This window comes from Leishmania major, chromosome 9 (assembly GCF_000002725.2).
Source record: "Leishmania major strain Friedlin complete genome, chromosome 9".
Lineage (NCBI taxonomy): Eukaryota > Euglenozoa > Kinetoplastea > Trypanosomatida > Trypanosomatidae > Leishmania > Leishmania major.
This window is the reverse complement of record NC_007250.2, coordinates 525950-541184: the sequence shown is the minus strand read 5'-3', so window position 1 is coordinate 541184 and position 15235 is coordinate 525950. Positions and strand designations below refer to the sequence as shown.

The window sequence follows — 15235 nt, the reverse complement described above, 5'->3', positions numbered from 1 at the left end:
CTTTCCCCCCGGACGCACGCCCCTTCTTGTGCATGTTCGACCGCGTCGTTCATCTATCTTCTGTACTGTGCGCGTCTGACGGTGTATGCGCAACTCCAGCGATGCGGTTGTCTGTTGCGTTGTGTGTGTGTGTGTGTGTGTGTGTGTGTGCATCATTCACAAGAAAGTTTGATTTCTTCGTGGTTACTCATGTGCAGTAGAAGGCGTGCACGTGTAGGTGGGTGAGTGAGGGAGCAACTGGCGCGAACTCGCTGTGTCAACGAGTTATCCTTTGGCATCGGCAACAAGGCAGCCTCTCTTTCAGCCACTAACCTTTTATGGTGCCGCGAGTGCGATCGCACTGCGATGCATGATGCCTCTTCTACCATCTTTCCTCACTGCATGCGAACGTATGCGCGCGTGCACGAGATCCCTTCGCTGCTGTGCTAGACTTGTTTCCTCCCCGCCCTCTTTTGGCTTCGCCTCGCTGCAAGACAAGGTCTCCACCGTATCTGCCTCTCGCTCTTGTCCACCGCCACGTCAAGTCAGGCATTCGCATACACATACATACTTGTTTACAGAGGGGCCCGTCGTTTCGTCTTGCCCCCCCCCCTTCCTCTTCCTCCCACACTTTTTTGGTTTCCCTGGCATCCTTTCCTATTTCGCTGCCTGTGTCTAGCTCGAATGCCGGTGGACTACTCTAAGAAGCTGGACGCGCTCCGGGAGCTGTACGAGCGTGTGCAGCAGAAGGACACCGACATCCCGGAGGACGTGTACGCCGCCGCCGGCGTGAAGAACAAGGCCCGCCTGAAGGACATCGAGAAGGAGATCAGCACCACGAAGAAGAAGGTTTCCCAGGAAGTGAAGAAGGTGACGAACGAGGAGATTGAAAAGGAGTACGAGGCGCTAGCCAAGGAGCACAACATGACGGTGGAAGAGTTCAAGGAGACGGTCATGGGCAAGGGGCGCCAACCCGCCCTCGGTAGCGAATTTTCTGAGCGCCACGCTGCCCAGAGGAAGGAACGGGCGGAGCAGCGTGATCTAAAGGAGACCCGCCGCCAGGTTGAGCGCGGTGACTTCGACATGACGGTGGACTACGTTTAAGACGCGCCAACGCCGTGTTTGGCAAAGCCGTCGCCGCTGTTGTTTTCTCGGTTGCTCGTTTTACTCCCCCGCCTGACCCCGCCTCGACTCCATGAGTAATGCCGTGGGCTTTTCGGCTTCCAGTCACGCACGCTTGCCATTGCGGCGCCTGTCTCCTCTGTGGCAGGCACGCACGCCCCGCTCCCTTTCTCACCTCAGCGGCACACAGGCAATCAGGCTTGACCCAGCGTCTGTGCAGGTGTGTGTGTGTGTGTGTGTGTGTGTATGCGCGCGGCTCTGTTTTGTTTCTCCCCTCCCATCACGTCTCGTGATGTTGTCCCTCCTCCTCCATGTTTGCATTATGATCTAACTAAGCAGTGCAACATGCCCACTTCCCTCCTCGTGGCTTCACTGGACATGAGCCCGTGCAGGTTGTGTAAGTGCGGGTCCGCCGGGCGGTGCGCAAGTTGCCTCTCGCAACGCGTTTCTTAGCCTTTCCCCCACGAGATTAGACACGAATGCAGAAACTTCAGTGGAGCAGCACCGCGACACTGGCGATGACTGCAACGTGAGGACTGCAGTCTGTCGAAGGGAGCACCAATAAAATACAAGCGAGTGTCAGGACATGGGTGTACGCGGTAGCGTGCCTTGATGGTCCACGTATGCCGCATTCAACACACACAGACGCACGCACGTGCGAAGGCGACACTACGCTGGCGCGCCATGCCGCCACTGGAGCCCACCCACCCACCCACCCCTCACTCCCTTCACTGCCCTCTTGCCTTCACCATCCCTCCAGTGCCTTCGGCAGCGGTCTTGTCACTCTACTACCAATACAAATCTTCATGTGGAGCCCAGCAACCTTGTCCTCTCTCTGTCTTTCTCGCGACCCTCTGCCTCTCCTCCTCTACTCACCGCCGATTGATTAAGGTCGCTCGCGCGAAGCGAGTGCGCAAACTCTGCAGGGATCTCCTCTGCAAGCGACGCCCCCGCGTTTTCGTGCCTGTGCGGTGTGGCTCTTGTGCTGTCGCTCCCCTGCTTGGAGCGTGCAGGCGCCCTCAGCTGGCCCTCCCGTTCTCCTCTCCCCCTTCAGGGTTCAGCCGCTTGCACGGAGGCGTCTGTGCGTGTCCGTCTGTAGTGCTTCTCCCTGACCCACCTCTGTGGTGTTTTGTGCGACTCTGGCGCCTCTTCGGGTGGCGTTCCGCACTCGCCCCGTCGCCCTTGGAAGCGATGCCTCCCCCCAACACGCTGCAGCGCGGCAGCGAATGGGTGGCACAGTGCATGCGCGATATCAAAGCCGCAAAGCTGCAGCAGACTGTTCGACCGTACTCGAACGGCACGCCCGCCGGTGAAGCACTGCCGGTTCGCACCATCGTTGCCACCTCCCGCATCCACCGTGGTGAGCACCTTGGCACTGTGAAGCGCGACAGCATCATGACAGGAGAGCGCGCCTCACAGCTGCTGCGGCGAGCTTGTCGCGGAGGGCCGTCACAAACGGACGTGACTGCGGCAACTGGCCTCCAGCCGCTCGCCGCGCAGCGCTTCGATGATCTGGTCAGCCGCATTTCATCTCTTCCCTCGGCACTCTCGGTGCCGCCACACCTGTTGCTCTCCCGCGACGCACTGCTGGTGACCGTGGCTCTGTATCTCACACGCAGTCCGCTGAACGCTGGCGTCCTGCCTGCCGAGAGCCCACTGCGTGCGTGGGCCGATGCACTGCCGCGCCGACCCCCACCAATGGGTGCACTGCTGCGCCGCAGCTTCCTCAGTCACGACGACGTCGAGCCGCTCCCTCGCCGACTGCGGCTTGGGCAGCGCACGAAAGAAGTCGCCCCTGGTGAGGATGTGGCAGCAGCCTCGACAGAGCTCATGGTGCAGGCAGTGGAGCAGGGTGAGTTGGAGCTCGCTGACCTGCGCCGACCGGAGATGGAAACGGCCCTCACGCCAACGGTGCTCACGAATTATTTCAAGGGGCGCATGTCGGCCTTGACGCAGCGGCAGCGCCAGTCGCAGCGTGCGCGCGGCGGCGTCGCAGAAGCGGAAGAGGGTGCCCTCCACCTCTTCATGACGTGGGAGCGGCAGCTGCAGACGCACTTTGTGGACGCCTTGCTGCCAGTGCTACTGCTCCCGTCTTGTGGGTCGTGCGCGTCCAACTTGGAGGCAGTGCAAGACTCCGCTGCTTGGCTTGGTGAAGAGAGCGCCCTGCGTTGGGCGCACTTCATGACTCGTTCCCGTGCAGTCAACCTGAACTGGCGCCATCCTGGACCTCCGCAGCTGTCGATCGTACCGTTGGTGGACATGCTGAACCACACAAGCCGCGCGAATGCCAACGTTGTCTACCAGCGCGAGGACAGCGGCGACGTCTGCGTCACAGCCTCGCGCACAATCGAGGCAGGCGAGGAGTTGGTACTGCGGTACAACCACATAGGTCAACGCGGGTGCTTGTTTGGTGACCTGCCTCGACCGTCGAAACCTACCGCCGAGCACGAGCGCGGTCGATTGTCTGGCAAGGCGGCTGCCGTGGCTGACGAAGTGCACCGCATTGAGAAGCGCCAGTACTGGGAACTGTATGCCTGCGACGAGGATGAGGAGGCCGTGCAGCACACAGGCCACACTCCCTCCACCAGCTTCACAGCTAGCACCCGCTGCGGTACCTTCGACCCTGCGCCGCCAGCAGCTGTCGGGCAGCAGGAGATGGAGCAGGAGGTGCAGTGGCTGTGGCGCTTTGGTTTTCTGCGCAGCAACGAAGAGAAGAACCGCGAGGCGGCACTGCTGTGGAGTCGCGGTCTTCGCAGCCGAATCGCGCATCTGACGGACGTCCGGCGCAAGGGGCGGCCTGGTGAGTTCGTATTGGGTGTGCCGGAGGGGCTTCAGCATCTGCGCGAGCAGCGCGAGCAACTGGAGCGAAATCGGTACAACAACAAAAAGGTGTTCCCCCCGCAGCAGCTGTGAGCGTGCGAGCCTGATGCAGCGTACGGGCGCGGGTCCGTGATATGATGATGCGTGGCGTTACACATGCGAGCTCGTCTTCACAGAGGGACGGTGGCTCTTCTTGGCTTCATCTGCGGGCGCCACCCCCGCCCCTCTCTCTCTTCACACACTCCCGCTAACAAACAAACGGAAAGACCCCAAAGGGTGAGCGCATGCACGCGTGAGGGGTTGCCTCTCTTCCTCCAGCTCTGCGTTGAGGTGTTCTCACCCAGAGAAATGTTCCCTGGGTAAGGGTCCACCGGACAAGCGGGTCTCTTCCGCGCTGCCCGAGCGACGGGGTGCCTTCTTGGCGAGCACAGTGGCGTCTGACAGTGTTCGGGTGTGCGTTTTGATGGCGCCCTCTCTGCGAGCGTGCTCTTGCGTCTTTCATTCTTCTTCCCTGGCCCCTTCCGCCTCACATGGGGTTTCTCGACAAGTACACAGAGACGGTCTTTCCGTGTGGATGGCTGGCCGTGCATCGCTGACACGCATGTCTGCCTTTGATGTAGCCCAACGCATCGTGTCGTGCTCCTCTCATAGAGACGTTCTGCGTCTCTCCCAGTGGGGGGCCCTTGCCGCGCGATTCCATACAAAGTGCGTTTCAGGTGCAGGCCCTTCGCACTCACTCCGAAAAGGCGAGTGCGCCTGTCTCCGCCTCGGAGGCGCCGTCCATTGCCGCGGTTTTTGCGATGCTGGTGGGTGCGCGTGACCGCCTCTTGCAGCTGCTTCCGCTGTCGAAGAGCGTGTGGGAAGACGTGACGGTGCTCTCGTTTCTATTCGGTACGGATGTTGCAGCAGTGTCGATCTTGTCACCCCACCGCGGTGACGATAGTTCGGCGTCTGCTGGCGGGTGCCTGCGAGCGCTGTCGCAGGAGAACGTCGCGTCACAAGAGCGCGTGTGCTCGTATTGCCGGACTCAGCTGCGCCAATGCACCACGTTCGGATGCCTACGCATGGTCTAGGGAGCGGCGCGCTGCTCAGAGTACGGAGAGTAGCGCTGGTCACATGCGTATCGTCTCCGTGTAGACGCGTTGCGTGCACCGAGGGCAAGCAGCAAAGTGCGCTATAGCATCCGCCCTCTTGCTCAACTACGCCCCGCCCTGCGCGCATGCACCCCGCGTGAGGAAGGGAGAAGAAGCCAGGTGACATGCGTGTGATCTCAACGGCTTCCGATCTTCCCTACTTCTCTCTTAGCAAGACCTCCTTTCTCCTTGTGAACCGCCGCGTCACAGGCAAGTCAGGGCCGGTGCACATGCGGCAATGCTTCTTGGCGTGATGCCGCCTCAAGCCGCGTCGTGGTTTGAATCGCGTCAGGACGCGCTGGTGATGGAGAAACCACGAGTTGCCATGGTTTTCCTTTGCTGCACCTTTCCGCTGTCCACGACGCAGGTCCCTTGGCTGGTCTCCTGCGCCAGTCACTTCGTTCGCTCACGAGCCACTCAGCCCCCTTTCATCTCCTCCTTCTTTTTCACTGCTTTCCACGTTGATGCTCAGCGTACGGCCACATCGGGACATCGGCACCGACAGAGAAAGTGGGCAGATAGGCTATCACTCCTTGTCTGCTGCACATTCGATCGTCACGTGCTATTCGCCGCCCCTCCCCCTCCCCTCCCTCTCCCCCTCCGGTGCTTCGCATCTCTCGCACATGATGAATTTCTGCACACAGATGCAGCGGCGACGCATTCGGCACCATTTGCGCTTTATCGACCGCTACATCGTGTTCGCGGTGCTGGGCGTCGCGGCATACATCCTCGTACTCAGTCTGATCGCCCAGAGCCTGGCCGTCGGCGTAAGAGACCGCGCCAAGGCGAAGGTGTCAGCAGCGGAGGTACAGCATGCGACGAGCTCGATCCCGGAAGATGTCTTCTGGCCGCACCGCTGGCCGGCTGCCCCAATTGCTGAGGTGCGCATCGTAAAGGAAGCTATGGAGTACGTTACCGCGTCACTCACGAAGGCAATGCCCTTCACGAAGCACTTACCCGAGGCACAGCTTGCTGCGTGGGATCTCTTGTTGCTTACTGGTGTTGGCACTGAGTGGACGCCAACGGCAAAGGAACTGAAGGCGGCGGCTGAAGCGGCGCTGAACACAGCGGAATCTGCTGCGTCCTCAGAGGCGCTTGCTGCCGTGCGCGAGGCACTCGAGAGTGCGGCAGTGGTGTGGTCGCTGAAGGGTGCGGCCGGTGAGGCGGACGAGGTGCGGGAATTCTTGAAGGACATGTCGGAACCACCAGCGCCGGCAGTAACTGCAGCTGCTTCCTCGTGGTCAGCATTCAGCCGTGAGGTGTGGAGCCGCGTTACAGCCGGCGGTGCCTCGTCCACCACTGACAGCATCACGGCGGCGCATGACACCTTGCGTAAGGCCAGTGAGTCTTTCTGGCATCCTAGCGAGCAGGCAGCGGCGGTGCCGCCGCTGCATGACTCGCACCTTCTCCCCTTGCGGTCTGGCACCTATGACGCGGTGGTTCCTTTCGCGCGTCTCTTGCTGCAGTTGTGGGTGCGGGGTGGACGGCGGGACTCCGACAAGCAGCTTGTGGAGGCATACGATGCGGCTGTGATGTCGATTGTGCAGGATCTCTTCTACACGCGCACCGTCACCGCGGGGGCGCAGTCAATGAACTTCACGTTTGTAGGTTCTCGTGCAGAAGCCTTGGTGCCAGTAGCCACACCACGCATGTGTGCGTTGGCTGGAGTGTTAGCCCAAGGCATCCGCTACGGCGCACATCGCTACCCGGCACGCCCATCCACTGCACGGTACACTGAAGACGATGTTCTGCAGGCTGCTGAAGCGCTGGCCACCTCGTGCTTCCAGCTGTACGCCGACCCAGCCGGCCGCAAGCTGCGTAGCGCCGTCTACGTCACCGGCTCTGGCCCCGTGCCAGGCTACACACGCGCCGCCAACGGCGACGGCAGCGCGTCGCTGCGGTCCTCCTACTGCGACGTTCCCGGTGTGCTCCTGGAGTCTTTCTACGAGTTGTACCAGACAACGCATGATGCCATGTACGGTCTGTGGTCGGTACTCGTGATGCGGCAGGATACTTCTGACCACTGCGGATTGCGCAAGACGGACATCACCTCTGCCACGCCGTGGCGGCGCCATATTCGCGAGCTGCGCACGCTTTGGCTTCTGTTCCACCGCATGGACTGTCTTGTGTACCGCGGCTCGCGAGGGTCGCGGGGGATGTGCGACTTGGCCACTGCGACCATCGTCTCGCCCGTCACCGGGCACCTGGTGCCAGTGCCGAACACGCCAGCAGCGCTGTAGGGCCGTCAAGCCCCGTGGCTGAGGTGTTTTGAGAAAGGGGGATGGGGCAGAAAAGCATAAAGAAAAGGCCCTGCGGTGTAAAGCCATCGCGGCCTCGAGGGAGGCGTGTGCGCCCCGACTGCACGCAGCCGCTCGTTGTCCGGTGTTCAACGCTCTTTCCTTGCGTTTCTTGGCTTGTCCGACGAACGTGACCTGCTCGGGCATGCTGACGTCGCAAGCATGCATTCTCGCTGGCTGATGCAGCCGTCAACGCAGCCGGAGACCCCCACGTATGGGCGTGGCCGCACCGCCCCACAGACGCGCATGTGCGGTGGGCGGCGAGCCCTGAAGCGAGCGCAGAGAGAGCGTTACGCAGTGAAGAACGCCGCTCGATCAGCTTGCAAACCTGTAAGTGTGCGTGTGGGTGTGCGGCGCCCTCTGCGCTGACCTGCACGGCGTGGCCGGTAGGGGATCGCATCTCCAACACCTGGCGTGCGTCTCACATTGTTTGCTGCACTGCGTACCCCGTTCAGAAGTGACTGTCACCGCTCTGCCTTCGACTGTCCATACCTCTCCTCTGTGCCCCTGTCACGGCGGGGAGGTGCTCCGAGCCTCCATGCACAGGTTCTCTGTTGTTTAGCGAATCCACACGAAATCTAAGACTCGGAGGGAAAGAGAGAGAGAGCCCCCCCCCTCCCCCTCCCCGCACACCCTTTTTCACAACTCGTTCTTCTGCTTAGGGCAGCAACGCCTTTTGTTGTGTTCATGTGTCCCGCCACATAGGCCGCACAGTGAACGCTGGGGCATATGAGTTTTTTCAAGCGTACCATCTCGCTCGACTCGATTGGCGTAGTCTACGATGAGCTCCATCCGCGGTCCCGCGATGGGGCGGCAGCGCACGGCGCGGAGAGGGAGCAGTCAGAGCGGCGTGTCTTCTCCCCGGTGCTGACTCCGTCGCTGAACGTGGCCCGCATCGATGACGTGTTCTCAGAGACGAGTACCACGGCTGACACACGCACGTACTCCTCATCGTACCCGGTCACCACGTCGTCGGTGCGCATGCATCACTTGCGGGAGGCTTCAGGCGACTTCACCTTCACCGGGCAGCCGCGCGCGGTGGTGCACTTCCGCTCCTGCATCACCGCCAATGACGCGCGCAGCCGATTGCACGCCCGGGCTGGTCGCGGCGGCGATGGCGATGGCGATGGCGACGACGCGGTAGAGGCGGAGCTGCCAGTGCAAACGGGCCCGTTCTCGGCAGACATTGTGTGCATCATACTGCTCTACGTAGATACGAGCACGCATGCAGGCATTGTTCAGCTCGGCAGCGTGTGCCGCTTCTGGCACTTTTATGCGAACTTGGCACCGCACTGGACGTACTTCCGCTGCCGGGAATGGAGGAAGCAGGCGAATCTGCCGCACTACGTGCGCCGCATCGTCGCGAAGACAAAGGTCGTCACGCGTGACGAGTACATCCGAGAGCGCGTGAAGGTGGAGGACTACAAGAAGAAAGAGTACATCATCGGCACAGCAAAGCACATTCGCTGGTGTATCGCGACGGGGATTATGGTGGGGGTGATGCTCACGGCAAACTTTGTCATCGCCTACTTCTTGGGGTTTCTCCGCACGGCGCTCAGGTCCGACTTGAGCCTCGGCATCACGACCTTCGTGTTACTCATTGTTGCAACGCTTCTGGAGATAACCCTTGTCATCTTCCCGCTGGCTGGCAACTTCACCTCGAGCACGAACAAGCACAGTACCATGCGCATCCTCGCGTGGTGTGTGTTCATGCTCGTGTGCAGCATGGTCCTGGGCACCATCTCGGCCCTTGCTTTCACCCGCGTCCAGGCTTCCAGGCACGTGCTAGATGGGCCGACCATCGACCTCACGATGTCGGCACCATGCGAGGCGTACTCGAGCAAGAACCTGCCGAGCTTCGTGCTGGTGCCGGCGGAGCTGAGCGACCTGCGGTGGCGGCCCATCACCCTCGACGAAAGCGAAACGCAACTGATACCGTATTGTGTGCCGAAAAGCAATGAGGGCTACGACACAGCGCCCACGTGCTTTGTTCTCATGTACTTCGACGCAAACTACTCCTCGGCGGTGTTCCAGAATGAGTCGGCGCTCGTGGCGGGCAGGGACGTTGGCACTCGCTACGCCACATCGTTCGATCCTTTCTCCGTCGGCGTGCAGATTAGTGGGTTGTGGTGCAACAAGTCAGGCCACCCGCAGGTGGTGGCGCTGACGCAGGCCGTGTACTCGAGCGTCAAGGTGAGGCGCGATCGGCTGTACCCCACCACCGCAGATTGGCTCGACCCGTCCAAGCGGCCGGCGACCTTCTCCATCATTAGCCTGCGCTGCAGCTCAGCCATCAATCGCGAAACGACGGAGAATCCGCCCAAGTCGACCGAGCTGTGGTACGGCAATGCAGCGGCGTGGAAGTGGTACTATGTGCCACTGGTGACGACGCACGCAGAGGTACGAAGCACCTTCCAGCAGATGCACGACCACTTCATCCACTACGTCTCCCTGTGCCACATCCTCGCCGCTGTTGTGTGGGTCATGATGCTACTCGCACAGATCATCTTCAAGACGGCAGCGAACATGATCTTGGGCGTGGCGACGACAGCGGCGCTGGTGTGTCTGAACCCGCTAACGATGATCCTCTCCGGAGCCCTCTGCGTGAAGGTGAGCGACTCCTACTTCATGTGCGACGCCGGCTCTGGCGGTGCCCTCATCGGCGGTGGTATCGGACTCACATTTCTGGTGCTGACCATCTACGTAACGGCGAGGGAGTGAGGCCGACTTTCCAGCCAGCACGCTGACCCTGAGCGTGCTGCTCACTCGCACTTCGGCGTACCCGATAGTGACGTGTGATGCGTCGGGCCGGTGTACCTCGCTGCAGAACACACGCGCCCGCAAGAGTGGCAATGCTGAAGGCGTGGCTGTTCAGGAATCGCAGAGCTGGGTCACCCTCTCTCCCTTGCCGTCTCGTCGACTTTCTTGTGGTGGCACGCCTCTTTACTGCTGTGCGGACCGCTCTCACTGTCCTCGGTGATCCCTCCCTGTTCTAGGCGGGCCGCTTCCCTACCTTGCGCTGCGACGAGCATCTTCCATGGCCCCGAGAGTCGCCGCGCACGCTACCTCCGCGAGGGATGTGGTGGCGCCGCTAGGGAGAAGCGCTTGCGTATTCTTACACGCCTTTCTCGCATGCAGCTCACCTGTGCCACGCCTATGTATATGTGCTCGTGCATTCGCCTGAGCCCACCTTCCCGCTGATGGCAAGAGAGCACACACACACACACACACACACACACCTCTCGGCGCGTGGTACCTCATGGCCTCGTGCAACCCTTCCATCCACCCAACCTCACCACTCGCTCTCTGTGTTGGGGAGGCCAAGCAGCCCCCCCCCCCCTTTATATCCCTGCCAGTGCAGAGCCCACCTCTGGCGGTGCGTCGGGGCGAGGCTCGACAGTGAACACGTGTGTGCCATCCATACGATGGGCAACACGCGTCAGGGCGACTCGAGCGTATGCCTCGCCCGGCCCTCGCACGGCCCACTGATGTGTGGGGAGGAGCCTGCGTGTGCTGCCCCGAGGGAGAGGGGGAGGGGGGATGCACCAGGGGTGGCGACCGGCATGGTGTGGGGAGCGGCTGTGTGGGGTGGGGTGGGGGAGGAGAGCTTGAGGCAGGGTCGGTGACGGGGCGTGGTGTGGCGCTCAGCGCGTGCTGCACGGTAGAGAAATAAACGCCACGCACACACGCACAGGTTGAACTGAAAGGCAGCGAAAATGCGATCACGCTCAGCTGCGTCCTCCTGCTCCCACTCCCTCTCCCGCAGTTGCGTTTCCGTGATGCGTCGCGTCTTCCTTGGGTGCTGATCACCTCCGTTACTGATACACAGGACACACACACACACAACCAATACCACCGAAGAGACGAAGCGAGCACGAGAGCGGAGGCCGCAAAGGCGGTGTGCAATTGTGGAAAAGTAGGGCAGGCGTCTTGGATGGGTAGCATGCCGCACACCGACACTTTACTTGCCCTGCCCTTACTTGCACGACTATGTGAATGCGCGTAGTACTCGTTGCGATGATTCTGTGCGCGGCCTGCGCTATGTGACTCAGCGCAGGCCTCCTTACCTGTGTGTACCTGCCGCCGTCTTCGAGCCCCCTCCGTCTTCGCTGTCTTCACGTCTCCGCGTCTGAGTGTCAAATATGCGTTTTCTTACACGCACCCCCTCTATCGCTCTCTCTCCGGTCCTCTTCCCTCTTCACGCTGCACCCCGGCGCGGGTCGCTGTCTGATGCTATCACTCTGCAAGTCTCTCTCGTCTGATGCCCCCACGCGCACCAAGACCCGCGTGGTGCTCAGCATGTTCAATGCGTCACACGTAGATGAGCTGCTCGCCAGCACCACTCGCACTTTGCAGCGCTCTCAGGTGCTGCTCGATGAGCGGCGCAGCGTCATCCAAAGCCAGCAAGGCCTTCCGCCCATGTTTTGCGTGGCCTCATCTTCGGCCGCCTCGACCTCCGTCGGCTCAAGCGCCGCTGCACCGTACGCGAGCGCTAGTAGCAGCTTTGCTGACACCGTCCGCTCCCTGCAATCACTCAGTGAGCTTCGCTCGTACGTCGAGGCCACCGCTGAGATGATGAAGAGGGTACGTGAGGAAGGCATGGAACCATCTCCGGCGATGCAGCAGCGGCGTGCAAGGGGCCAGGATTTTGCGCTGCTGCAAAGCATGACGCGCGGGCTGCGAGGGGCGATGACGGCAGCGTGGCAGATGTCAGAGACGACAGCCGCGCTGTGGGCATTCTCTACGGAGGCTTGTGGTGGCGCTGAGGAGGCGGCAGCCGCCGAAGACGCGGCGTCGGCGGCGGCTGGAAGCACCTTGTGTGCAGTGCCGGGTGCGCGGAGTGGCGGTACGCGGAGCAGCGGTGCACAGCTCACGTCGACGCTTATCTTTAGCGCCTTTTGCGTGGACCTTGCAATCGCGGCGCCGCGTGCAGCCTCCGCCGTCGCGGCGGAGCTGGAGTCTGTCTTCGAACCGTCTAGCGATAATGGCAGGCCGTCATCACTGGTGTCGGAGTGGATGAGAGATGGCAATGTCAAGCTCAGTGCGCTGCTGCGCGACGTCGCTGCTCTGCTACCACCACCGGTGAAGACGCGCCTCGTCGCGCGCCTCGCTGACGTGCTGTTTCGACCCTCTCCCGCCCTGCCTCGCTCCCCCAAAGAGTCCTCCGGCCACCCGCTGGGGTGTGAGCTCTTGAGCGGCGGCCAGCTGCTTCTGCCGTCTTTGGACTACTATCTACTTGAGCAATATCCCTCCTCGCTCGCGTCGCGGTGGTTTCTGCAGCCGCTTCAAGCTACCGCTGAGCACCTCCGCGCCGACTATTACGCGAGCGCCGACCAGTTTCACGTGCAGTGTCGCTGGCTCCTTCGACTTGTCTTGACGCTCTTGTACGCCTGCCAGTCCGCCGCCCTGCCCACCTCAACGGCATCCCGGCCACCGCTGGAGCGTCGATTACGCACCGCGCAGCGGCTCTACGACGCGTGGCTGATCCCGCTAGAGAAGACGTTCGGCAACGGCACAGCGCGGCACGGCATGTCGGTTTCGTTCAATCGTGCCCTCGTGCAGCCCCATGGCCACATGGTGGAGCGCCTGCTGTTTACCTCATCGCCCGCCTCAGGTGTCAGCGGCGTCAGCAAGGTGGTGCAACAGTCGCGTGAGTGGTCCGGCATCCTTTACTCCGCTCAGTACCGCCTGCTTCTCATCCTCGAAAAGCTGGCGCACTCGGAGGTGGCGCAGGTAAATGGCACCAGTAGCACCTCTGCGAAGCAGCGCACTTACGAAACGATGCTGCGCCAGAACGGCGGTAAAGTGAGCGTCTCCCTTCTGCAGACCCTCGCAGAGGACAAGCAACTCTTGCTGGACGAGACGCCGTCGCGCTCGCCGGATGGTCACCGTCTGTACAAGCTGCACGACGGCCTGCTCGATGACAGCGGCAAGGCGGTGTTTGTGTACTTGGACGATGGTGCGCTCTTCACCAAAGTCGGCAGAGCTCGCGCCTTTCAACGCGTCAAGAGCGTTGAGGACATTTTCAAGCCGCTTCAGTGACGTCTGTGTGCGTGTGTCAGCGGCTCACTGCGGCAGCGGGGGTTGCTGGGCACGGACAATAATGTGCAGAGACGGAGAAAGAGGGCGTTGTGTGTGTGTGTGTGTGTGTTAGGGGGAGGGGGGGGCGAGGAAAGATGTGCGGCGCCACGGCATGAAAGGGTGGTTCAGCGCACACTCGCCACGCCGCCCACTACTGCCAGTGGCGAGGCGATGGCGCGGGGTGGCCAGCCGAGAGGCTCTCCTGCTGTGCTGCCGACAGCTGACCGCTTCCTTTGGAGCCTCTACCAGCGCGCATTCAGGCGCCTATTAAGCCGAAAGCACGTGCGTGACCGCTGCCTCTTGCTATCCGCCGGCCGAACTTCGCTGTGCCAATGTGGCGCTAGCTGCCCGGTCATGCCCGTGGTGCGCTCTTCTTTGTGAAACGGAAAAGGCAAACGGAGCGGGACATGGCGCCCGTCGCTCGAGCACTCGAGGGGTGGGGAAGGAGGAGGAGCGGTTCAGCAAGGCATGGGCGGCAAGCGTCGTGCTGCTCTGTTTCGTCGGCGCCTCCCTGCTTGCCCCATTTCGCCTGTGCCATTCCCCCCCCCACCACCACCACCACCACCCACCCACCCACCCACCCACTCGCGCTGCGGGGCGGGGCGGGTGGTCCAGTAGGAGCGCTCTGGCAAGGCCTTCTGGTGCGCATTCGTTGCCGATGACCTCGTGAAACACGCCCGTCTTGCACTGTCGCGCGAGCTCCAGCGCGCCTTTGAACTCCTTCTGCCTAACCTTCGGATTTGGCGAGGCGCGAGTACAGGACTGCCCAGGTCGGTGCTGGAGGTGCGAGACACACGCTTAACTCCATTTTTGCAGACTCGTTCGCCAACGAGTTTCTGTGACACGTGCCGTGCACACGTATCGGTGCTTGCGCTCGAGTGAGTAAGTGCTGTCGTGCAGACGCAGAAGCAGTCATCCCACCGGCACCGTATAAGATGGAGGGAAAAGGCAGCGATATGCCCTGACTCTGCTCCTCGAGTCCACCAGCAGCAACGCAGACACGTGTGTCATGTTGGAGACGAGAGTGGAGCGTAGGCGAAGTCGGCGGCTCCGCAGAGAGCAGAGCAGAGCAGAGCTGGGGCATGACCCTCTCCTTCGCCCCACTCCTCTTCAAGCCCCGCTTCCCTGCCTCCGCCCTTCGCGTCGAGGCAGAGGCGAGAGAGCGAAAGGTGTTGGAACGGCAAGACAAGGGAGGTACTAAGGTGCGGCGCATGCGACGTCCTCCCGCAGCTCGGCCTCCTGTCCTCTCGTGCAGAGTCGCCGCGTTGGCGGTGAGAGGATGCAAGCGGTGGTGGCACGGCTCAGTTTTTCGTTTCTCCTGTGGCGGTGTGTGTTTCTCTCGCGATTACTTGTTGTGTGCAGCCAAGAGATCCAGGCGGAGGGCTGACGGTTGCGTGCCGTCCTCCTCGGCAGGGGCTTTACTGTGCAAGGTTCTCTGTCGCTTCTTTGGGTATGCATGTGTGGGTGTGGGTGGCCTGAGCAGACGCGCTCGATCACCTCTTCAAGCCAATGACATGGAGATGGGGGCGAGGCCGCCGAAAGACCGCATCATCATTATGTGCCCCACCCCCACCTACGCTGTTGGAGCGATGTGTGTCTCTCCTCCCACGAGCTCATACTGACTCTCCCCCATCCCATGCTCGCCACTAACCAAACCGCTGGCCGCTGTGTTCACCGGCAGAGGCACACACCAGCGCACCGCCGGCCGCTCTCCCGCCAACGGAGACATGCACATAGGCACACACACAATAGAGAGACCGCATCGCTGTTCCTCACATCGGCACCCTGGCCACCTCACTTTCC

The 15235-nt window shown here is 61.6% G+C and overlaps 5 protein-coding genes across 5 annotated transcripts; all 5 read left to right on the top strand.

The window, feature by feature from the left end:
• Positions 1 to 663: 663 nt before the first annotated feature.
• On the top strand, positions 664 to 1083 carry LMJF_09_1420 (conserved hypothetical protein; the record flags this gene model as incomplete). Its single annotated transcript, XM_001681263.1, has 1 exon — positions 664 to 1083. One exon carries the CDS (start codon positions 664 to 666, stop codon positions 1081 to 1083), a length of 420 nt encoding a protein of 139 aa, XP_001681315.1.
• A 1209-nt stretch (positions 1084 to 2292) lies between these two features.
• LMJF_09_1410 (conserved hypothetical protein) lies at positions 2293 to 4014 on the top strand (the record flags this gene model as incomplete). The annotated part of the gene is made up of 1 exon (XM_001681262.1): positions 2293 to 4014. One exon carries the CDS (start codon positions 2293 to 2295, stop codon positions 4012 to 4014), a length of 1722 nt encoding a protein of 573 aa, XP_001681314.1.
• A 1663-nt stretch (positions 4015 to 5677) lies between these two features.
• Positions 5678 to 7294, top strand: LMJF_09_1400 (hypothetical protein; the record flags this gene model as incomplete). The annotated part of the gene is made up of 1 exon (XM_001681261.1): positions 5678 to 7294. The coding sequence occupies one exon, from the start codon at positions 5678 to 5680 to the stop codon at positions 7292 to 7294; it is 1617 nt and encodes a 538-aa protein (XP_001681313.1).
• A 786-nt stretch (positions 7295 to 8080) lies between these two features.
• On the top strand, positions 8081 to 10072 carry LMJF_09_1390 (conserved hypothetical protein; the record flags this gene model as incomplete). The annotated part of the gene is made up of 1 exon (XM_001681260.1): positions 8081 to 10072. The coding sequence occupies one exon, from the start codon at positions 8081 to 8083 to the stop codon at positions 10070 to 10072; it is 1992 nt and encodes a 663-aa protein (XP_001681312.1).
• A 1509-nt stretch (positions 10073 to 11581) lies between these two features.
• On the top strand, positions 11582 to 13393 carry LMJF_09_1380 (conserved hypothetical protein; the record flags this gene model as incomplete). Its single annotated transcript, XM_001681259.1, has 1 exon — positions 11582 to 13393. One exon carries the CDS (start codon positions 11582 to 11584, stop codon positions 13391 to 13393), a length of 1812 nt encoding a protein of 603 aa, XP_001681311.1.
• Between the last annotated feature and the right edge of the window lie 1842 nt (positions 13394 to 15235).